The sequence below is a fragment of the Dysidea avara genome, chromosome 4 (genome assembly GCF_963678975.1).
Source record: "Dysidea avara chromosome 4, odDysAvar1.4, whole genome shotgun sequence".
NCBI classification, from domain to species: domain Eukaryota; kingdom Metazoa; phylum Porifera; class Demospongiae; order Dictyoceratida; family Dysideidae; genus Dysidea; species Dysidea avara.
The window spans coordinates 19,075,780-19,100,664 of record NC_089275.1 but is presented as its reverse complement, the minus strand read 5'-3'; the positions used below and the strand labels follow the sequence as shown (position 1 = coordinate 19,100,664).

Below are 24,885 nucleotides of genomic sequence, written 5' to 3'. Positions count from 1 at the left end.
CTATAGAGCACCTCAGTTCACCTATATAGTTTTTGACCAAGGTACTTGTGCACAAATTCAATTCTCTTAGTGCTATTAGCTACACCCTTTACACAGTAACCTGCACTCACCAACTGGGTTAGTATCAAAAAACAATATTGGAGCACGTAGTATTGATTTAAACATTTTACTATGTAAACTACTAGTAGCAGCAAAGCAGAGCAGGTAACACAGTACAGCTCTGGATAATATTAGTGTAGTAGTCACTCCAACAAGTCCACCATATATTCCAACTCTTTGGTCTGTAGTGAGGTTAAAATCAGATGAACTTGTAGTGGAAATATTAGCAGTTTCTGGTAAGCAAGACTCAGCTTTACTAGCCCTATTACAAACAGGTTTAGTTATGACCAATTATTCACATAAAACAAAGTCGATTTGTTGTCACGCCTACAGGATAAACCGCTTCATGGGATGAGTTGAAAATCGGTTATCAACCATTGTACGGGTGCCTTTTTGTGGTATGAAAGTAATCAAAATAAAGATCATGGAGATATGGCTCGAAACCGAAGGTGTGTAACAATTGCACAATCGAGATTCGTGAATAAAAACGGATTCTAGACTACAAACAAATATTGGTTGCAAAACCTTTTCATTAAAAGGTTATATTTCTGCTATTAAAATCTTTTACTACAAGAATATTCGGTCTGCTAGGATAACAACAATAAGATGGAACGTTTAAACACAACATTTTGTCTGCTTGGGATAACAGCAATAAATAAATAAAACCTTTAAACAAAACATTAATTTTTGTCTACTTGGGATAACAGCAAAAAATAAAACCTTTAAACAAAACATTTCTCTACTTGGGATAACAGCAATAAATAAAACCTTTAAACAAAACATTTCTCTACTTGGGATAACAGCAATAAATAAAACCTTTAAACAAAACATTTCTCTACTTGGGATAACAGCAAAAAATAAAACCTTTAAACAAAACATTTCTCTACTTGGGATAACAGCAATAAATAAAACCTTTAACCAAAACATTTTCTCTACTTGGGATAGCAGCTATAAATAAAACCTTTAAACAAAACATTTTCTCTAGTTGGGATGATGGACTCGGACCTATCATAATGCCCCATCTTCCTACCCCTGGGGAAGCATGTAGTACTGGGGCAAAGAATTCGAAGCTTGTTACACTCGACCATGCATGTCCCCACCTCCTAAGAAGGGTATCTAATTTGCCCATAAAAAGAGAGTTTTTTTATCACATTGCCACCAAAAACGCCCCAGGGTTGAGACAAAATATAGTTGTCAAATCACCAGTTGGGGTATGGGGACTACAGGGATAGGGAAGCTGGGGTTGGGCTTTGATAGGTCCATAACAGCCTTGTGACATTCATACAGCCAGGATACATAGTTGTTAGCTATAATCTATATATTCAGTGAGTAATGGATAAGTATAAATTAGCTAAAACCAGTATACATTTAATAATCTAAATTATATTATTAGTCCCATAGCCTATACATTACATTGGCTTCATTGGTATTGATTTGGCCTAATTATTTACATTATACTTATACATTACAATAGCTCCATTGGTGTTGATTTGGCCTAAATATGTACAATACTTAAATCAATGATTACAATAATCTAATCAGTGAATTCAGTAGAGCTATAGCCCTCATAATGAATTTGATGTGGCCTAAATAGTTAATTATACAAGTTATGTTATGTCATGCAAGTATTAAAACTACAGTAACTTGATCTCATTTCTTTCCACAGCCTTTCTAAGAGACTTGATGGTCTCATTCTCTTCTGGACCATACCCATCAAAGCTAACCACATAACCATCCTTCCTAGTATATGAAATAATTGTTCCTTTATACCACACTGTCGATTGCTTACTTTCATCTTCGTAAAATTCAACACTCAAACGGGTCCCAATTGCCTTTTTTTCCAGCAGGGATCTTCAGCTGTGCTACTTTTTCTGGAGCCTTTGGTGGTCTTCTACAATAACTTCACTTTCTTTGTTTAGTATGGTACGAGATTGTGACATTAGCGTCACATGCTACTTGCATTATAGCATGCTTTTTTCTTCTAAATAAAAGTGCTCGATGAGTGGTATTAGTGAAACACTTTTAACATTATCAGGCACACTCTGTCTATTGATGGATTCCACAGGATTAGTTGTTCCTGGAAGGTCATCCCAATCATTGTCATCCAAATCACTGAAAGCTTTGCATAATTTTCTTAGCACTTGTGGATGTTTCCACCAATCAACACAAGTTTGGGCACTCTTCCAATTTGTGCAGTCAACTTCTGCAACTGTCAACCTTGTTAAATTTGGTGGAAGATTGTTGCTAAATGCCGTGAAAGACCTTAAAACATCAAAGCCATCACTCACTACACTTTGTGAGGGCTCATCAGGAATTCGTTTTGCAATGGCCATAAATACTGAATATCCTGTTGATATGCTTGAGGAGTTTACAACCTTTGCAACACGCATTGCAGATCTCATAAAATGGATAGCACAACCTCTTATTAAAGATACTACCTTGTTGCCAAAGCTCTCTTGCAATGCATTAAACTCTGCCTCATCAAAATCAAGCAAACTTTCTTTATGTGCATTTGTAATGTCATAAGTAGGCTCATGGTTTTTGATATTACGGGTAAGAATAGACAATGCTGTACCAATTGAATATCCATCCTGATGATTAAGCAGTGCCCTTTCACATGCCATGAATTTCTTGGTTACACTGTTTAAACAAACTATGTTTAACAAGTATTTAAAATGATGGCAACCAGTATAATCAATGTCTACAAACAAAACTTCTGCCTTAGATCACTCATACGCTTGAAATGGTGACTGAAAAAAGGCATACTGTCCGTCGCGACTAAAGATGTAAGCATTATCACCATCCAATTGATATTCTCCAACAAGGGTATTGATGGTACTGACTAAAGGAAGATCACCTGTGCCACCATCAATGCTCTGCTTGATAGAAGGAAATGAAGCAACAATTTTAAAAGGATTAACTTTCTCATTGTCAACCTTTTCCACATCCTTCCAAGCCTTTTTCACAGCACTTCTAACTCTCTCAAGGTTAATAGCAGCCATGGACACATTCATGGGTTGATAATTCATCCCCTTTCCTTTTTGAAGTTCTTTAGGTGTAATGCTGCTATTCTTAATAGCTGTATTGAAAATATCTTCCAGCACATTGGGATCAATTTTCCACTCAGCAGGAGCTGCATGGTTGTGCAGTTGGCCTCCTTTTCCATCACCATTCAATGCTAAAATCCACTGCTGTCCATCAGTCTTATAATCTAATGGATATACATGCACCAAATGGCAACTGCAAGGGCCTGATGGTATAAGTGCCATTTTTTCATGCTCTGTACACCTATTTACTCTTTGTTTAGTGGATACGGTGTACGTACATCTTTCACCTCCACATACCTTGACACCTTAACAGTACGATCTATTTATCCTTAGCGTGGTAACTTTTCCATCCAGTTTCACAGTTATATCTGCTGTAGTTACTTGACTACGTGATAACTGGATGAAATCCAGCAAAGAGTGTGGATCTTTGGTACTTTCCTTAATCGTGAAGACATTCTAAAAGAATACACAAATATCCTCAGAATCTCCATTAAGTCCTATGTACTTAATCAGCTCTATGCTACCATTTGCAGCAGGTTTTTGCAAAAGATCTATAATTCTGGGTTTTAAGTGTGTACCTCTCTTCTGATTCACTCTTTTACTGCTGACCTGTGCTACTGACCCAAGAATCACATCAGTAAGTGAAGAATGAGGATCTAGAGACTCAAGTATACAGGGACTAGTGATAAAATCTTTGCCATTTGATGTTATAAAATTCTTACGATGGATCTCATAATGACTATCAAATGGTCTAAAATCAAAATACATGCCCACATAACCAATGTGTAACTATTTGTTGTGGTTATATAGTTTGTTTTGTAGATTGTAATTGTAGCATTTGTTGTCATATTTATTTAATATATTATGAAGAAAATTAAATGATTTGATTGGGTGAAATCTCGTGCACGTGATTTTGCTTGTTATAAGCCTTTTCCATGACATCAGAAGAAAAAAATGGCGACCTCTTTTTGGGGGATTGCTCTAATGTTTTCAAGTACAGGTGATATTGGACGACAAATGAAGTACCCCAAATAGAAAACCGATGTGACGTCATTATGGGAAAGGCTTATTGTTGTCACGCAAGAACTACAGTGGTCCTAAGAGACCTTGCGCAACAACAAAATAAGTGAAAATCACGTGCACAATATTTCGTCCAATCAAATCAATTCATTTTTGAAGTTCAAACAATAATTACCACACGTGACGTCTTGTTGCCGTGCAAGGTCTCTTAGAACCGCTGTACTGAGGATTTCCAAATCTTTGCAACACATCTGAAACGCAAAGCGGAAAAACTTGATCCAGTACGTCACTTCCTGCCATTCAAAGGGTTTAGACCCTTTAGACCGGACCTACGGTTATGATTCAATTAAATCGTTTGTTGATAGGTTTTATACTCGTGTGTCAGTGTTTTACTGGTCTCATGGCGTGTTAAAAGCATTTTAAAATTCACGTGATATGCGTGCACGTGAACGCATTGTGCTTTTGGTGTTACAAAGAGGATAGTTATAAAAACCGGAATCGAAACGGGAAACGAAACGAAACGAAACGAAACGAAATCAGCCTACACTCTAGTAGAGGACAATCACTATATTATGCACAGTTACACTATAATATATGCACGCAGTACCTGTTTATGCATCAAGCAAGACTCCAGGTGGCAGATTTCTCTGCACGGTGCTTATAGATTAGAGATATTAAACGCCTGCTCCTATCCGAGGGTCTGGGGACTATACAATAGAAAAGTTCTGTGATTGGGTAGGTGATCCGTTGATTGTCCCTTAACCACTTTCATAAGAAGCGTGCCATAATAGCCACAGATGGATCCCTATGGCTTCAGACTGCGTCAACCCACTGCTTTTTTTTACCGTAAACGGTTTGTAATGATCAAGTAGTTATTCCTAGTCACTCGTCTTATAAAAGTGGTCAAGGGACAATCAACGCTCACCTACCCAAGCACAGAACTTTTCTATTATAGAGTCCCCAGACCCTCGGATAGGAGCAGGCGTTTAATATCTCTATCTAATCGATAAGCGCCGAGCAGAGAAATCTGCCACCTGGAGTCTTGCTTGATGCATAAACAGGTACTGCGTGCATATTATAGTGTAACTGTGCATAATATTGTGATTGTCCTCCACTATACTGTAGGCTGATTTCGTTTCGTTTCGTTTCGTTTCCCATTTCGATTCCGGTTTTTATAACTTGCCTTCCAAAGATTTGGAAATCCTCAGTACCGTGTTTTTCAGGTTTCTTGCAAAAATCAAAGCATAAACGTGATCAAACACGTGATCTGTAATTCAAATATCTCGAACTTGCAAGGCATTTAATGTGAATATTCGCACCTTTTGCCGATCATTGTACACGTTCAAGTATTGCTAGTATGCTGCAAGTTATGTAAGCCTTGCTAGTTCGAAGCACGGATCACATGTTTGTTCACGTTAATGCTTTGATTTTCGCCAGAAACCTGAAAAATACGGTATTAGAATTTGTCACAGTGTACTGCGGTTCTATGAGACCTAGCATACCGCCATCTGCTAGAGCAACTCTCTGTTTGTCTGTGGCGCCACAATTCCCAGACATTTTTACATCTACTTAGCCTGTTGCCTGGCAGTCCTTTGTAGGAGTTGAACTCTGTTTCATGCTCCCACTCCCTGCAGTTTGGTCAGTAGTCTGCAGGGCTTTCTTCTTAAGGCCCCTGTCCGGGGGTTTTGCTGTGTGTATGCTGGCGGTCCATGCGGTGTTTTTGTAGGTCTGTGTAGGCTCTGTAGGTTTAGCTGCTTTTTCTTTTTTCTGCTTTTTGTCATTTATAAATTAAATTAGGTTTAACTTCTAGCTAGAGATCGGGGAGGATGGGAGTGCCATTAGGGCCGGAATAAAAAAGATAAATAAATTAAAAAATTAAAAAAAATAAATAAATAAATAAATAAATAAAAAAAGTTCTATGAGACCTTGCGCGACAACAAAACGTCAGGGTATCACTCTTTTCACCCTATTTCATAACCCTACAGAACTAGATGCGTGCCCTAAAGTCAAAGAGAGAGAGCAACAACTACAGTAGGAAGTCTGGATGCTTTTGAGCTTAATATTACGTAAGGGTTATGAAAGGTGGTGAAAAGAGTAAAACCCCAAAACGTCACGTGCGATAATTATAGTTTGAACTTCAAAAATGAATTGATTTGATTGGACGAAATCTCGTGCACGTGATTTTCGCGTCGCGCAAGGTCTCTTGAACGTAGTACCGTGTTTTTCAGGTTTCTGGTGAAAATCAAAGCATTAATGTGATCAAACACGTGATCCGTGCTTCGAACTAGCAAGGCTTACATAACTTGCAACATACTAGCAATACTTGGACGTGTACAATGATCGGCAAAAGGTGCGAATATTCACTTTAAATGCCTTGCAAGTTCGAGATGTTTGAATTACAGATCACGTGTTTGATCACGTTTATGCTTTGATTTTCGCAAGAAACCTGAAAAACACGGTACAGTCTATTTCAGGTTGGTTGTCCACGTAAGCCAAACGCAAAATATCACGTGAATAGAAATAACCAATGAAATTTCACACTAGGCGGACGGCGCTAGTTTAAACTGAAGGCTGCTGATCTCATTGGCTACTTTCAAGCACGTGACTTTTAACACTTTGTTTCTCTGGTCAACCAACCGGAAATAGACTGTATGCACTTCGTGCAATAAAGGAAGATCACGTGATCCAGTCACGTGCGTAAAAAAATTATCGCCCACTATTAATACCGCTATTAGGCGAGGTCCCTCAAGAGACTTTTAAAGATTTTCGATCGAGATTTGTGGAGTACACTAGTCGTCTAGGTAAATACTGTCACGTAACTAGTTCTATATGATGTGAGTATGTAGCCCCGACGTAGCGTAGCTAGCTATCACAGTATTACGAATCTTTTATTGCTTATATAGATCAATACAATATTACAATAATCAGGGGCAACATTGCTATGCTAGGGTCAACTGGCATTAAGTGCTAGTCTCGTACCCTGACCGCTTTTTTTTTTTCTTTTATGTAGGGCGGAGGACGGAAAAGAAGTCAGTAGGGGATTGATGTAGTTTAGCACAACACTGCCATTTCGCAGATCAACTAGGTAATCCAAAGGACCGCAGCGCATGCTGCTGTCAGACCTTCAGTGCTGGTCACTGTGAAGCTTTACTAACAATAACAATGCAAATAAGTATAGTAGACGATTGCAGGGTGTTAAATTGCTTGCTCCAAAATCAAATTATTTTAGGTCTAATGGCTCTTTAGTTCTGGGTGGTTTTATTTTTAATAAGCAGCGGCTAAGAGTTATTAGCTGGAGTGGTTGTGGGCGTACTCGTGACATCATCACATGACAGGCATACTAATAATGCTTGAGTGTTTAATTAATCAGCAATCATCCTAGGCAAAGTTGTTTATAGAATTTTTCGATCACACCTTCCACGCCCACTATTGTGGCTGTTAGACATGTATATAATAGCTGCAATTTTTTTTCATTCTTGATAAAGACTGCATATCCATTATTATTCATAAACTGCATAGTCATTATATCCAGAAACTATCTATTCTAATCCATGCATGTAATTAAAAATGTAGGTAAGAATATATGTATTACTTTTAAAATGTACAAGCAAATAATTAAATTGTCTGGCCTATGCTTGCGTGTATGATACATATGTATGATACATATGCATGTATCATACACATGCTCCAGATTCAAAATAGGGAAGGCTATAATCACTATATGCATTGATATTGTGAATGTCTGGACTAGGTTATTTAATGGTCATATTTTTGCTTTACCTAATGTGTAGCTACCATGAATAACCCATTGTATGAATTTTGTAATTAAAAGCAGGTATAGCTATAACCAAGTGCCATCAATATACGATATCTTTTCTATAAATAGTACAACAGTATTTATCTGTCTATTCCTTTTGCTATTAACTTTAGTACCCACTAATCTGGGGGTTGATATAGTATCTGCATATTTTATTCAGCAACAAGATGAAGTTTTAAACAAAATATAGTGCAAAATCACTATTGCGTAGCTGTATCACAAATGAAGGTGGGAGGTGTGGAGAACAAGGTACATATCTCTGGGGTCAAGATGTCCTATAATAGCATAATTATTAAGGCTGCTCAACCATACGACATCATCTCAGTGCCCTCTAACAGGCACAGACAAGCAGTAGAAGTTTTACATGCCTATGTAAGTATGTCTACAGAAAGATATACTATTAGCCAGATATACGTAGTATAGCCATACTAGCTCTAGTCTCACATAGCCAGATCCTACTCTCCACACATTACTTACTGATTAGAAAATATGAACACCTGCAGTTTATAATCATCTCTACTGAACTGTGATATTATAGGTGCAGAGTGTAGGGTCTATCCACACTAGACTAGTATTGTTATTTTGTGGTAAAATATCAGTTTTTTCCATCAGGTCACAAAAGTGATAAATTCACATGGATTCACAATTAAATTTCTTATTCAGCTATACTTCACTCACAAACATAATAATGTATATTTGTTACTGAATCGAGAATTGATAAACGTATGTACTTTCTATGAATTATATAGTAAATTTGCAATTTTCATAATTATTTAAATGAGGAAGATAAGAACATAATTATACACATATTCATGCTATGCTAAGTAATGCACCTGTATTCTGCTAGCAAAATTTAATACAATACTTTAATATATATGGGCATAAATCTTACTGAAGCACAGACAATGCAATGAAACAACAATGTGATCATGAATATTTTGGTACATCCCCAAAGTAATTCCCTGGATTTAATGATAACTACCTGTGGTCAATTTGTTGTCATCATCTTAAATATTTTTATAGGTATTCTATACCTCAAAGAGTTGATATTGGCAGTGGAAACCAAGTTTTTGTAGCCACAACAAAAGTAAATTCAAGGTGAGAATGTGGGCTCATATTCATTCTACATTCCATAGACCTTGTTATTACTCTTATAGTCAACTCAAATTTCATGGTAGTATATATGTCGATACCAAAGCCATTCAAACAAGTACACAAAAAATTTGGAATTTTCAACTAGTCGGAGTAGGGACCATAGCACTTCGATAAAAAGTACTGAAACAAGCTGGAGTAGTGCACGATATTAAATCACAGTAAAACAATAGGAAGTGTTATATCCCTACTGTGCTCCAAGATACCATAACGGAAATGCACAGTAGGGATTTAACACTTCTTATTGCTTTACTGTTATTTAATATCCTGCACTACTCCAGTTTGTTTCAGTACTTTTTATCGAAGTGCTATGGTCCCTACTCTAGTTGAAAATTCCAAAATTTTTTGTGTACTTGTTTGTTAACTTTTTTTGTAAATAATTATTATGACTGGTGAATCCACGCATACCGTATCTGAAATGGCGCCGCGTGCCCCAGCTATATCAATTATCGTCTGAAAAGTAGAGTATCCATTGTCAGCTATGTTCAACCCATTACCCAGCATTTCGAATCAAGAACTGTTCGAAAAGTATCTCTGCAATCCACGCATACCGAATGAAATGGTGCCGCGTGCCCTATTTATCAAGACTCACGGTAGCGAGTCGCAAGGCCAAGAAGCACAAAGTGCACACCCACAATAATAAACACGTGACCGCTACTGTGAGTCATTTACATGAGGGATCGATTATGCAATCTTTTAAAATCCGCATGGCGATATCTCAGCCTTACTAAAAGATTCCACCTCGAAACCAGGAGCATGTAACCTTTGTATAATGAGTAACTGCCACACGAAAAGTCAGGCAAATTGTTGGAGTAGTTTGTTCCATCACCCACCCATTTACAATGCATTAATTAAATTATTTATTCAAATGTGCATCGTTCTTTTTTTCATTTTCTTCGTCATCGCATCCCATTGGAGCGATTTTCTTTCAACCATGAAGTCGTATTGTAAAAAGGCTGCGGCTATCAGGGGCTTTTTACACAATGTATCTGTACATTTAATTGCACTAAAAGTTGTTCGTTAGTTTATGAGATCGCTTTTGTGCTCTTTGAAGATTCAAACTTGCCACCAGGATGTCGAGGTGTGAGGCGCCCGCCTCAATTCCCAAACCCAAACAGTGTGGAAGTGGGCAAGGTCATTAGCCATAGCGAGCTGGCTGATTTGATAGACATTGTGCTGTCAACTCTTGGTTTAATTGTGAGTCCAGTCACTGATTTGTTTTAAATTCGCCACGGTATGCCTCCACTGACTCGTTATAGCGTGACTCCGGCCCATGCAGGGCCGTGCATAGCTATAGCCAGCTGTTTCATACCCACTGTAGTGATATAGTTGAAGTAACTTACTGCTACATTACCCATGCACGTCTTTAATCCCGCCCCAGCCCTTCAGTGCCTGTGAAGCTTCAGTGTTCACTTAAAAAGCCAGCATCAGTGCATCACCTTTCAGCACTTAATCCACAATTATAGAAATAAAAAATAAAAATAAACTCTTTAATGATAGCATGAATATACTGTAATAGTAAACATTTACATTGATGATCCCATAAAATTAAAAAAAATGACTACAATAGCACAAGAAGCCAGATACACTAGTGTTTGGCTATGAAATACCACCAAGAGTTCATAATATAGTAGTGGAGTCTTGGTCAGTACCACATATTAATTTTTGTTCACCATTTGCGTGATTTGTCCATTGACCATAAACTCACCCACCAACAGTCACAGCATCAGTATCCATCCTGCATATACAGAAAGGGATACAGTATGGTAAGGCACAGCTATAGTATGTTCACGTTGAGCTGAATCCACAAAAACATTTAATAACTCATCGATGCAATTACACATGATCTTGAAATTTGGCTCATTTGTAGTACTGCTTGAGCCGCTAAAAATATTTTAAAATCTTGTTGTTCAAATGTTTGACATAATATTTATGGCCATTCAAAATTTTCACAATACATTTCCTATAGGGAAGCCATATAAATACAGTGTCCATTTCAGTCCTTTCCTGAACTTGTAATGGAGCCAAGCCGTACGTGGCTGTTATTGACACCTTTGCTGTTACCAATAATCATCTGGTTGACTGAAATGTTAACTCTTTTGAGAAAAAAATCCACTTTTAATTTTTAGCTGTTTTTCAGGATTCAGCTCAACGTGAACATACTATAACTAAAAACATGTAATCATACAGTCAGATTAACATGTCAACAAACATTTAATTCCACTATTATGATTATTGTTAAAGTGAGCATCCCACATAGCCATTTCCAAGATGTATTCAGCATACCGCAGCAGTTGATGACCAATTTTGGAATATATTAATTAACTTGTTTTGTGGTTCTCACCTACATTGTTGACATAACATTTTTTGTTGCTAGGAAACATATAAACTCGGAGGGACTAATGGTTATAGCATAATGGTAAACAAGTTACACAACAGCAAAGGAAATTTTAATAAACTAGCAATGATTGGATATTTGATAGATAAAAGTAGAAGACAATTTGTAGTTTTTCCAGTCCTGATTGTTTGAGAATAAGAACATTAGCTGCTATAAGCATGAAAAAAGCAAGACAGACTAAATTTTAACACAAGGTTTATGATGCAAACTCATTATGCACCTACCAATGTGTTACCCCACCACCCCCCTAGGATGTAAAGCCTGTAAGTGGGGCTTTACAAAGCGAATTGACATGAAACTGCTGCTTTGGGGCATTTGACAATCATTCATTAAGCACCCAAGTATTATTTCTACGCTATGTCAAATTCCCCACGTTGCAACTGGAGCCAATGGTGGGGATTTGATACAATAGGTTTGTCCTACCATGGGGCATTTAACATTCGATTGTGCCCACTATAGCCCTATGTATGCCCGAAGGGGGGGTTAGTAGGGCAATACATTGATATGTGCATTATATATAATATGGTGCATCTACTGGGGTAAGTAGATTAAGCCTTTACCTTGCGGGCCTAAGCATGTTCCTCTCCTGTTTTGAAAAATAATCTTTTATTGCCTGCCCCTAACTGGAGTTTGCCTGACACCTTCAACATCACATAAAGCTATCTAAAATGGTTAATTTAGCTTTGACCATTGGCAAACTACAACACTCAACAATTATATCATAGTATACATAACTCTATATATCTGCCCAGTTAGGCACTTTTGTGCATTCATTTTCTATATGCTTCACATTATCACATCCAGCTAGCTGTACATGTGTGCTTGCAATATAAACAATACTACTGAGATGATAAAAGATATTACACTGCATTGTTACCAAAATTAATTTAACTAAAAATTTACAATTGGTTCCTACTTGGCCATCTTTTTGCACTGTATATTAAAATAAAAAGATGGTCAAGTAGAAACTAATTGTAAATTTTTAGTTAAATTAATTTTGGTAACAATGCAGTGTAATATCTTTTATCATCTCAGTAGTATTGTTTATATTGCAAGCACACATGTACAGCTAGCTGGATGTGATAATGTGAGCATATAGAAAATGAATGCACAAAAGTGTCTATACTGTAAATGCTTTCTTGGCCAGATTTTGATATCATGTCTTTTGGTTACTCCATGAACATGTACTTGTGCATTCTTGGCCTCGCCTTTTTTTACGGCTGGGCTATTTTTGGCATAGGATATCAATTATCATCTGAAAAGTGAAGTATCCATTACACTTCGTTGTTGGCTGTGTTCAACCTGTTACACAGCAGTACAAATCAAGAACTGTTTGAAAAGCACCTCTGCAATCAAAATAGCCACTATGAAAAATATGGATGTTTTCCGTTACGAAGGGAAAGATGAATGGACTTATCACTGTCAGCAAAGATGAATGAGACACAAAGGAGGACACTGGTAAGTACATGAAGAATGCACTGTACGTACCGCGGTATGCCAAAAAGCACCTCTCGGGCTGAAGCGATGAAAAACAAGCCCGTAGCCTTAGCCATTATCGAGTTACTCTTGTCTGAAAACATCAGTTACTCAGTCAGTCAGTAGAAAATTCTGTTAACTTTTTTTTTTTTAAATTCCGTAGCAACTTGTTGAAAGTATTTTGGGTTGATCTGAAGGCTTTTTTGGGCTTAGTTTTGCCTAACCAATACTGCCTCATCATTGTCAAGAAAAATTGAGGCTGGTTTTTGGATGATATTATTTCGAGGGCCACGCCAACTCCTTTGTAGTCCCTACTATACAGTACTATCATACTGTATGATACAAAGTGGTATTACCAAACACATACCATATAGCGGGTTATTGTAGCGTCTGAAATTTACCACGAAATTAAAAGATAGCAGCAGAAAATTTGGCAATTGAATGACAACGCTAAAATTTAAATCTCACTTTTAATTATGATACATGCAAAAATCCAATGTAGTAACACTTGTAACAAGTGTAAACCAGTTTGGTTTCAACTATCAGAGTGAAAACAAATCGATTTGTGGTGCATGGTGTTGTACATGCAACTGTTGCATCGCTTTGTCAGCTGTTTTTGCATCCCCAGTTGTTGTTTTGCGTCCCCAGCTGCAGGATACATTGCAATCATTTTTTAGTTCAAGCCATTAGTTAGTTCAGGTCACATGCACCTTTCCTTATCCGTACTTCTTGCTTCGACTCGCATTAACTGTTCACAGCATTACCCTGGCTTAAGTTTAACTGGGCAAAAACGTATCCTTCCAGAGTGCTTAGTGATGAAGCTGTGACCTTAGGCTAAATCATGCAATGATGTTATTGTCACGGTCCCAAAATTCTCGCAAATTAAATTTTAGCGAATGACCCCAAACGCTAAAATTAATTCCTCGCTATAAAAAACCAGCTATACGGTATTTGAATGTCTTTTTACTACATTACATTACTACATTATTTCAACCCATCAGTAGTTGTTCTTTTTGCTTGATCAGAGACTAGCTGGTAGAAAAGTTACAGCTCAACCCATCTTCTTTTGTCTCTCAATGGCAAAACTCCTACTCAAATGCTTTTATATACCCCCTTACTTAGAAGCAGCACAGAGGACACCTTATTATTATTATTATTATTATTATTATGTATAATTGGTCAAAAAGAAGACAGAGTCTTATAAAACCAATCTCAATTAAATCATACAAATGAAAAATGTTGATTATACAAAAAATGATCTAAATTAGTCTTAAAACTTAGTACATTGGGAGAAGTGGCAATTTCATAGGGTAAGGAATTCCAGTTATTGATTATTCTCTGTGAAAAGGCAAAGCGTCGTGTTGAAGTCTTATTAAATTTCTTATAAATCTTAAATCCATTATTTTACTGTAAAAATAGAAGAAATAAAAAAGTTGTGAAACAAGGGAATAGCAAAAAGTAATGAAACAAGAGAGGTTGCCTATACCTACAGATATAATAATGGACATTTAATCTCTATACATCAGTCTATAAAATTAATCATGACTGAATTAGAGATTAAATGTCCATTAGTATATAAAGGCAACCTCTCTTCTCCACTACTTTTTTATTCTTTGATCCCTAATCCTACTTAAAATTTCAAAACTTTTTTTGCTTGTTTGTTTACTTTTTATAACATAGTTATGACTAGTAAACCCACGCATACTGCATCGAAAGAAAGAATGTCACCAGGCATTCCGTAAATTTTTTTCTGTCTGAGAACGTGCTCCAATAATCAATTACAGAAACTGAAAGTGCAGTGGCCATTACACTTTGTCTTCAGCTATGTTCTACCCGTTATACAGCAATACAAATGAAGAACAGTACGAGAAGTGTCTCTACAATCACTACGTAAAATACAGGAAATAAGCCATAATAGCTAGCCTACCAATCATGCTATCACGAATTGCCACTTTGCGTTGTCAGTGAAAAGAACTGGGTCACAAATGAGGACAAAGGTAAGTCCATGTTGAGTGTATTGTACATACTGTGGTTGGAGAAAAGACACGTCTAGGGATGAAGCAATGTCGAACAATGATAAATCAAGCCCGTAGCCTTAAGTTATGCTTGGCTGAAGGCATCAATTGGTTAGTTAGTTGGTTGGTTGGTTAGTTAGTTAATTAGTCAGTTAGTAGAAAATTCATTTAAATAGGAAATTTTTTAAAATTCCATAGAAACTTGTTGGAAAGATTTGGGGTCAGGAATTTTTGGCTTGATTACGCGTAAGCAATATTGCCAAGTTGATTTGAAGGAAAGTGAGGCTGTTTGGGATGATTTTGAAAGGCACGAAGCCCAAACTCCATGATCTCTATTATACAGTACTTTCGTACTGTATGATAAATACATTATTTTATATACGGTACTGCCCAAGTGCAATGTTGCACTTGCTCGCACACGAAACTTTGTTCGAGATTTAAAAAATTACTACTTAAGGGGTGTGGCAACTGTTTCGCTCACAATTTTCACAATTCTTGTGAGTGAAACAGCTGCCACATTGTCTCACAAGTGAAACAGTTTCCAAACCCCTTAATTAGCGATTTTTTGAATCCCTAGCAGTTGCGTGTGCAAGCAAGTGCGACATTGCACTTGGGCAGTACCGAAGCACTAACTACTACTGTACAGATCAAATTATTTTTGATAGACTTACTATGACTGGAGCAGGAACTGCAATTGTTTCAATTTCAAATTCATAATTTGAAAACTTTATTAGATAAATATTTGTTTGTGTGTGTGTCAGCATTGAAACCGGGTTACTATTGCTGACCCAGATGACCCACTGACCCGTATAGCAATCTGGATCAGACCTGGAATGTGACCTGCCACGGGTGGTATGTTTTTGGGAAGTCTTGGTTGTGCGTAGACTACATTTTGGCATGTTTATAAAAGTAAAGACCATTGCTATTCCGTATAGGAGTCACTCATGAAATTGAAAATAAAACTTAGACAAAAAGGAAAAACATGTAGCTCTTTAGCGGATTGAACCCAGGACCCTCTACATCAGGCTATAGTTCTACCACTATACTATGTTGCTACTAGCTACCCACCTCCCTTAATTTGTACTTTGTACCTTATAAATGTGAACCAATAAGAACCTATAAATATATTAGCTAGCTATATACCCCCAGGTGAAGAAGAAACCAAAGCTGAACCTGACCCTAACCCAACCTTATAATGCTAACTTTAGGTTTGCTTGTTGGACATAATGATGTCCTTTGCTGTCTGTATGAAAGTAAGTTTTTGGTTGTTAGAGGCAAGCTAGGGTTGGTCCAGCTTCAGGACAGACGCTTCACATCTACCAACCCTCAAACTCACCAAAACCTTACCTTCATACAGCTAGTGTGTTTGATTCTAGAGTTATGATGGATGATTTCCATACAAATAGTAAAAAAATGTTGTTTTTTTTACAGCAGTGCCATACAAAAAGCCACAATATGTAGTAAACGGGTAGCTATATGATACGTAACTAAACAGGTAAATTTTGTAGTGATCAGTCAGTGGATGTGGTTCCACATAAGTTTGCAGACAGTTGCGTATACCTACAAACTTCAACACACTGTTGTGAGAAATTTGTAGCATGGTTCCATGTATGCCTAAAAATGTGGCCAGATCTGCAAAGAGTACCTATTCACACACAAAATTTGACCCATTTTTTTGAACTTTGAATTTATCAACATAAGGAGCATCATTTTGTTTGCTGGTATGTAAAATGGGCCATATGTGTGTGATATTTTGACATGTATTCAATGAAAAATTAATGTGACTGGGTCCAGGCATGTGGACACATTAAATGTAAAACCTTAATGCTTCATACCTTTTTGCTATTATAAAATTTCCAACCCTTATCAAGACACGTAGTAGTGTGTCATGCGGCCAGTGTGCCACACCGTGAGTATATTTACAGGACACAAATTTCATGCACACATAACTCCGTGCTCCCTTCTTGAATTGGAATCATTTTTATACTGCAGGCACCCTCCACTTTCAGCACCCCACATTCCAAATGTGAGCAAGATTGCGTAATGCAATGGGGAAATATGAGCTTCAAAAGTTGGCTTAGTTTTTTTTTTTTTCTTCATTTAGGGGGCTCAGAGGGCTTAGATTATTCTTTTCATACACTTTACAAAAACCATTATAATATGCAAATGCGTAGCTGGATTTACTTGAGCTTTGGTACACTTTAAGAGCATATTTTGGCACAATCATGTACCAAGTTTGGTGTAAATCTGATTAAGCTATGGACGATTATTTGCACCGACGTATACAGGTTTAACTGCTTATGGGAATAGCTTAAAAATCAGCATGTGTATAGATTAACCATCATAGCTCAAACCTTTTGTAGTTTAAAAGAAACTGCATTGACCGCTATAGAGTTACACCAAACAATTGTAAATTGTGGGGTCGAACTGCTCTAATACAACAGTCACTGGTGTAAAAATGATGCATGAAAAATGTCGAAAAAGCTTACCATTGTTCGAACCAGGAACCTCCATACTGAACACCCAAATCCTTAACCACTGAGCCGCTGCTGTCACGGCTGTTCACCTCACTTAATTTCTACTTTATAAACGAAAATTCTAGCTGACATATACTCAATAATAAAAGTTCATAATTTCATAGATCTACTGATGGAAAATCTAAAACATTCTATGTGTGTTCTATTAGAAGTCCTCAAAAGAATGTGTGCTCTATTAGAGCATCACAAAAGTGATTACATAAGCTTTGTAATACAATACTATTGCAACTACTCTAGTATTCCATCTAATCAAAGTGGTATTATAGTTATTTTGGTACATATTGGTGGGGAAGTACACTACTATTAAGACATGCTTGTGCCAATTGTCATCATCATAATCACCATAAAGAGGGCTATGTTAATAAAATTTGTGACAGCAGGCTGGAAATTGTATTCTAGCATAAAAGGTGCAGGATTTGCTTTATTAAAAATTGAGCAACTGCAACATATTTATCATGTTTTGCATGATACTCTAATAGAACAGTCACTGCACAATCAACTATTACAATCCTGTATACCAAACTTGGAAGGAATTTACTTTGTTATAAACACCATTGCAAATAAATACAGGCACTATAATATAATCAAACAAAAAATTAATCAGTATAAATTGGCTATGGTATCAGATTGGTAAGTATTTTTCTGTGTTGGTATAGAGCTTTGTCTCATATCATTTTCTGTAGATAAGAATAACAATGATTTGTGCATGTGTAAAAAACAAACCTCAAAGCCAGTTTATGGTTGGCTTTGGGGTATATATTTAAAATGCAAAAAGAAGTGAAATCCATGCAAAAACAGCCAAGCTGCACAAAAAGGGTGCAGCCTTCAAAAAGCCTGGGTGTGAAATCAAAGGTGGCAGCCAAGAAGTGGCTGCAATAATGTTAATGATAATAATTTGCTGATTTATTATCGTTAACATTTCACAACTTTTTTCACCTAAGCTTTTGAAGGCTGCATCCTTTTTATACAGCTTGGCTGTTTTTGCATGGGTTTAACTTCTATAGATATTGTAACCGGTTATGTCATAGAGTGCAATTTGTGCCCACATGCCTGGTTTTTACAGGCCTTGTCACAAATACTAAGTGTTGTAATCAACTAATCATAGACTTGTATACGTATGTTTCTGTGTGTGTGTGCGTGCGTGTGTGTGCGTGCGTGCGTGCGTGCGTGCATGTGTGTGTGTGCATGCGTGTGTGTGTGACAGTAAAGGTGCTATTGTAGTATATATCAGTATGTAAAGTCACCATTGCATTGATCTACATATGTAGTGCTACTTATATATCCTCAACAACAGTGATATGGATACTCAGTCAGGCATCATTGCTAGCCACCCGACCGGTAAGACTACTACTAGCAGTGATAAAAAGTTGCATAATTCTATGATAGTACTATATAGTAGGCATCATGAATGTTTGGGCTTTTCTGGCCAAAGCTATCACCCGAAAACCATCCTCACAATACTTTCATGGCACCTTGGCAGCATTGGTTAGATATAACCAAACCCAAAAGTTCCTTCAGTTAAACATGAAACGCTTCCAATAGATAGCTACAATTGTTTTAAAAATCTTATTTAGTGAAATTTTCTGCTGACTGCCTGCCTGCCTGCCTGCCTGCCTGCCTGCCTGCCTGCCTGCCTGCCTGCCTGCCTGCCTGCCTGCCTGCCTGCCTGCCTGCCTGCCTGCCTGCCTGCCTGCCTGCCTGCCTGCCTGCCTGCCTGCCTGCCTGCCTGCCTGCCTGCCTGCCTGCCTGCCTGCCTGCCTGCCTGCCTGCCTGCCTGCCTGCCTGCCTGCCTGCCTGCCTGCCTGCCTGCCTGCCTGCCTGCCTGCCTGCCTGCCTGCCTGCCTGCCTGCCTGCCTGCCTGCCTGCCTGCCTGCCTGCCTGCCTGCCTGCCTGCCTGCCTGCCTGCCTGCCTGCCTGCCTGCCTGCCTGCCTGCCTGCCTGCCTGCCTGCCTGCCTGCCTGCCTGCCTGCCTGCCTGCCTGCCTGCCTGCCTGCCTGCCTGCCTGCCTGCCTGCCTGCCTGCCTGCCTGCCTGCCTGCCTGCCTGCCTGCCTGCCTGCCTGCCTGCCTGCCTGCCTGCCTGCCTGCCTGCCTGCCTGCCTGCCTGCCTGCCTGCCTGCCTGCCTGCCTGCCTGCCTGCCTGCCTGCCTGCCTGCCTGCCTGCCTGCCTGCCTGCCTGCCTGCCTGCCTGCCTGCCTGCCTGCCTGCCTGCCTGCCTGCCTGCCTGCCTGCCTGCCTGCCTGCCTGCCTGCCTGCCTGCCTGCCTGCCTGCCTGCCTGCCTGCCTGCCTGCCTGCCTGCCTGCCTGCCTGCCTGCCTGCCTGCCTGCCTGCCTGCCTGCCTGCCTGCCTGCCTGCCTGCCTGCCTGCCTGCCTGCCTGCCTGCCTGCCTGCCTGCCTGCCTGCCTGCCTGCCTGCCTGCCTGCCTGCCTGCCTGCCTGCCTGCCTGCCTGCCTGCCTGCCTGCCTGCAGATACATGTAGGTCAATAACAGCTAACACTACTGGCTTAATTTTTTCATTGCTAAACAATGATTCAACCTGATAGTTGCTTTTGCCTTTTGGCATACCACAGCAAATGTAATGCATGCTTTGTGGGATTTAAAATTATCTTTGTCCTCCTTTGTGTCCCATTTCTTTTCACTGACAGCACAAGTGTCAGTTTGCAGTAGTACACCTATCAATGTCTTCATGTTAACTATGAGTTGAGAATAAAATGAAAACTGTTCATAATTTTTGCACCATGCCTCCAGTTTTTGTGCCTCCTCCAGTTTTTGTACCAAGTTAATAGGTCAAGTTCAGGTGTCATTTTAATAGGCAGAACATAGTCAAAAAATGTGTGAAACATCTTATTAATAATTACTACATACATTAGGGATGCATGTCTTATCATACAGTTATGGTATTGTAGATCTGGCATTGTTCTTTGCTGTGATGCAGTGTTATAGAAGTTCACTAATGATAAATTATGGTGCGAAAGAGTTAACAACAAATATTTGGAATTTTGCAAGCTAGTAAGAATCATTACAATAAAAAAGAGATCATCACCATGTTGGTTTTTTGCTAATTAGCTACAGTACTGCCCAGAGGTAATGTTACAATCCCTCACGAGTGCTCAAATCCAGGCCACGACTTGACACAACGCACAACTGGAATACATCGCGTGCGAAGATACGCGGTTACTGGAGCAGCCACCCGAGGGAGCTCGCCTATCGTGGCTACAGGTGGTGAATTAGTTAGCACACACATGCCAAAGAAATAGCGGGTCAAAAATTGGCTACTCGAGTGTCAACTGCTTACGAGTGTAACGTTACCTCTGGGCGGTACTGTATTATGGGTTTAAAGTGTGGGAATTAAATTTGCACTTCAGGTGATGATCCTCCTTGTTTAAGTCCCTACTACGTATTAAACTTACAACTTTTGATTTGTCCTTACATTTGCACATTTATAGTTTACTATTCACTAATTTCGGTCATTTGATTGTTGCTTCTATAGGATAGAAATGGATGTAACTATCTTAAAGTACAACCATTGTTTAAAATTTTTATTCCGGATGTGCTATAAAATTACAACTTCCCTGCTCAGTGTTAAATACTTAGTGTTGCTGCAGGGTATACTTATGCCTTTGCTACAGGGTATGTATACTTGACACAGTCTCATTACAAAGTTAAGTACTGGAAAGCAGGGTACCAGAGGGAATTTATTTGAGAACGATTTATCTTCATGACTGATCTTTGTATTGTACTAAGCATTAGCACAAAGCAGGAAATAATATTAGAGTTTAGTGTAGTGGTAGGGTAGTGTGTATAGCTAGGCAGCTACCGTATCACTCGAGCACAACATTGTCTCATGAAAGTGCGAGCAATTAACAAACTCGCTAATTAAAGGGCATGGAACCTGTTTTGTTTGCAAGTATTTATCCCGTCGATGAATACTCGTGAACGAAACAGGTGCCACGCCCTTTAATTAACGAGTTTTTAAATAGCTTGCACTCTCACAAGACAACGTTGCATTTGAGCGGTACCGTATATTAATACTATTGTTTATGTACATGTACACTTGCACACACACACACACACACACACACACACACACACACACACACACACACACACACACACACACACACACACACACACACACACACACATGCACATCTAAAGTAAATGATGAATTCACCATTGCATCCTGGGGTGTGCCACAACAATCAGCCTGTTAGATTCACTGGACATTTAGCACTGGCAAAGTTTCAACCTTGTATACCAATAGCTTGGGAGTTGCAGCCCTACAAAGTAGCAACAACAGAAAGATCAATTTGTATAGCAACTACAAGGAAAATGAATTACAGGCACTTACTAACACGGTTGTAACTTATGAGCAGAATAACATGCAGAGTTGAAATTTGCAACATCATGTTTACCATGAATATAGAAATCGATTACTGGATAGGTTTTTCCTTGTTTCGATGTGATGTAAACAAACACCCATAACTTGTATACCATTGGGTCTTCTGCAAAGATTTTCAAACTCCCCATGAGTAGGCAAATAAGATAACATCCAGATTTTTATTGTTAGAGTCTTTATTCACTAAGAACAAAGTGTTCAAAAAATTGACAGAATTTTGTAATAATGTGCAAGTATTTCACCCATTGTATTTAATGCTTTATTTAGGCTTGTGCAATTGTGTCGGTCATATATTTGTTTTTGTTTTTTTGTGCATGCTAATTACAATAATGAATATGCTGATAATCAAATACTGTCAACAAGAGCTATATGTAGTACTATAAAATTTTATGCAATTTGTGATGGTATTACATAGTATTTCCATCATAAATAGATGCCAAATGCAGTGAACCACTAGTAAATAAAGACAGCACAACCAGTGGCCATATTGTAGTGTGTAAGCCAGACTGTTTGTATGAACCACGAGTAGCCGATGTGATTACAAGAAAACCTGGTAACACAACAATTGCAAATGACCTAATATAATATTTTTATCTTTAACAGAGTTTTCAATTCTGATCAGATGCTACAACTTGTTGTATCAGAGTTTAATACCAAACTGTAAACTAACCATCAAAACTCTTAAGAAACATTTAGAAATTACAAGTGATGTGGAGAGTTTTATTCTCAGTGGAGAAAGCTCAAGAATCAGATGTCAGAGAATTTTGAACCTTCTGCTGCATTCTGCAAATAATTACAAGCACTTTTGCTACTTGTTTAGCATGATATCAGTAATGACTTATCTTCCTGATGAACTGGGGACAGGTACGTATAATATACTGCATATACATAGATGTATATACAGATCAGGCCTGCAGAAACAGTACATGTGAACACAAACTACACCCCATCACATAATAGGCCATGTTTCAGTGCCTCAGTGGAATATCTATTCTGTGATATTATAAAGCCACTTAAAAGTTAAACTTGAAACAAGTATTCTCATAGTATAATGAAAAATTCATTTGCCCACATGCACACCCAGTCACATACTGTACATATGATGTTTAATTTTCTCAATACAATTTGCAGATGTTGAATATATAGCAGTCGTTAATGTTATGTCCTGGGGTGCATTAACATCTGACAAAGTGTGTACATTATTATGTAGCTTATAAGTTATGTAATACAGTAGCTATACCACAGCCATGAGGGATTTGCCTTATATATGCCTGCTCCTTCAGGCCTGCAGCCCTCGGGCTTGGACATATATCAGACAAATCCCGAGTGGAAATGGTATAAGTATATGCCACTCGGACATGCTCACCTAATAGGTAAAAAGACAAGCCTACGTTCACCACATCAGTGTGTCTAAACATCGATCATGGGTTTAAAGTATGAGATATGCTCATGAAACATTATCCATACACCATATGGCCTATTCACAGTACTTTTCTTTAAAAAGTGATAGTGGCTTTTGTTGGCTTTAGTGGTACCATTTCTAGCCATATAACCCTGTAAAGGATGCTTAAAGTAGGCTAAGGCGCTAAGGTAAATACTTAAGAGCAGAGTTGGGTTCAATACTCTAAAAAAAATGTAACTTGTTTCAGATTACTCGTTACTTCTATGCAATGTACATAATGCATTACAATAACATATTACTCCTAGAAAAAAGTAATAAGTTACATATTACACGTTACTCTGAGGGCTGTAACTAGTTTGTTCATTATAAGCTTTAAACTAAGTTCTAAAATGCAGGCTCTCAGCCTAAAACTGCGAGTGACATGAGTGAGACACGCATTTCTCTAGTGTAGTTCAACCTCAAAAATTCTTTGTTGTAGTATCTTGACCTCAAGGGCACTCCACATACACTGTCACTATTTGTTCTTGCCTGTACCATCTCCAGTGCTGTCAGGACCTAAAATGCAGCCAATCATGTGCTGGATACAATGTGCATTGAAAAGAAGTACTGTAACAAGTTACAATTTCTGGATGTAATATCCATTACATATTACTCGTTACTTTGTCGTGTAGGGCATTATCCATGCAAAAATAGCCAAGCTGTACATAAAGGGTGGGTTGAAAAGCTTGGGTACAAAAGAAGTTGTTATGAAATGAAAGGTGGTGGCCATAAAATGGCTGCAATGATGTTAATAATAATACTTTTATTTCTTTGTGCATTATTAAAACATATTATCATTAGCATCATTGCAGCCATTTATAGCCACCACTTTTGATTTTGCAACTTTTTTCACCCAGGTTTTTGAAGGCCACACCCTTATTATACAACTTGGCTGTTTTTGCATGGATTTCACTTCTTTTTGTGTTTTAAACCAGCCATAACCCTCTTACCATCATAACTGCCATATGGCAGATTGATGTAATAACTTACACACCGAGTACAATTTTGACTTTGACACAGCTTGTTTGTGCATTTAATAAAGCAGTGCACTTATGCTGAAGCTCTCACGCCCACAGGGTCCCAGTTACTTAAATGGATTCCTCGTGGATTATTGCGCGAGAGTTACATAATAATGGAAAATGTCTTGTCATGAAAGAAGACTAGCTTGTTAGTTCGTTGAGTTGTGAATCGTGTCTATCATTAGAAGAAATGAAAGAAGATAATCTGTAACACTGGGAATGCTTTTTCAGGACACAACATGGTAGCCATGCATTTTTAAATGCATGATTATTTGGCGTGACATAATGAAAACCTGAAGAAACTGGACCTGATGTGAATCGCTCTGTGAGTTAACACCAACCTTAGAACAGTATTAGAAGTAGTATGGTATACTTTCTCAGCTAGTTTGATGTGTTCACAGCTGATTTTACAGTTTTGTGATTTTATTTTTTAATAATGATCTTGTGGTTTATGCTGTGCAAACAA

At 38.2% G+C, this 24,885-nt stretch overlaps 1 protein-coding gene across 2 annotated transcripts in view; it reads left to right on the top strand.

Moving 5' to 3' along the window:
* The first annotated feature begins 6,867 nt into the window (after window positions 1-6,867).
* Window positions 6,868-24,885, top strand: part of LOC136254407 (uncharacterized) — an 80,936-nt gene continuing 62,918 nt past the window's right edge. Inside the window, exons 1-6 of one of the 2 annotated variants that reach the window (XM_066047097.1) lie at window positions 6,879-6,967; window positions 7,177-7,251; window positions 9,007-9,081; window positions 18,830-18,899; window positions 22,393-22,512; window positions 22,563-22,823. In XM_066047097.1, the coding sequence (XP_065903169.1) occupies window positions 18,860-18,899; window positions 22,393-22,512; window positions 22,563-22,823 (421 nt within the window). In that variant the 5' untranslated portion in view covers window positions 6,879-6,967; window positions 7,177-7,251; window positions 9,007-9,081; window positions 18,830-18,859. Of the gene's footprint in view, window positions 6,968-7,176; window positions 7,252-9,006; window positions 9,082-18,829; window positions 18,900-22,392; window positions 22,513-22,562; window positions 22,824-24,885 lie in introns of both variants that reach the window. The other variant, XM_066047098.1, reaches the window with a different exon arrangement.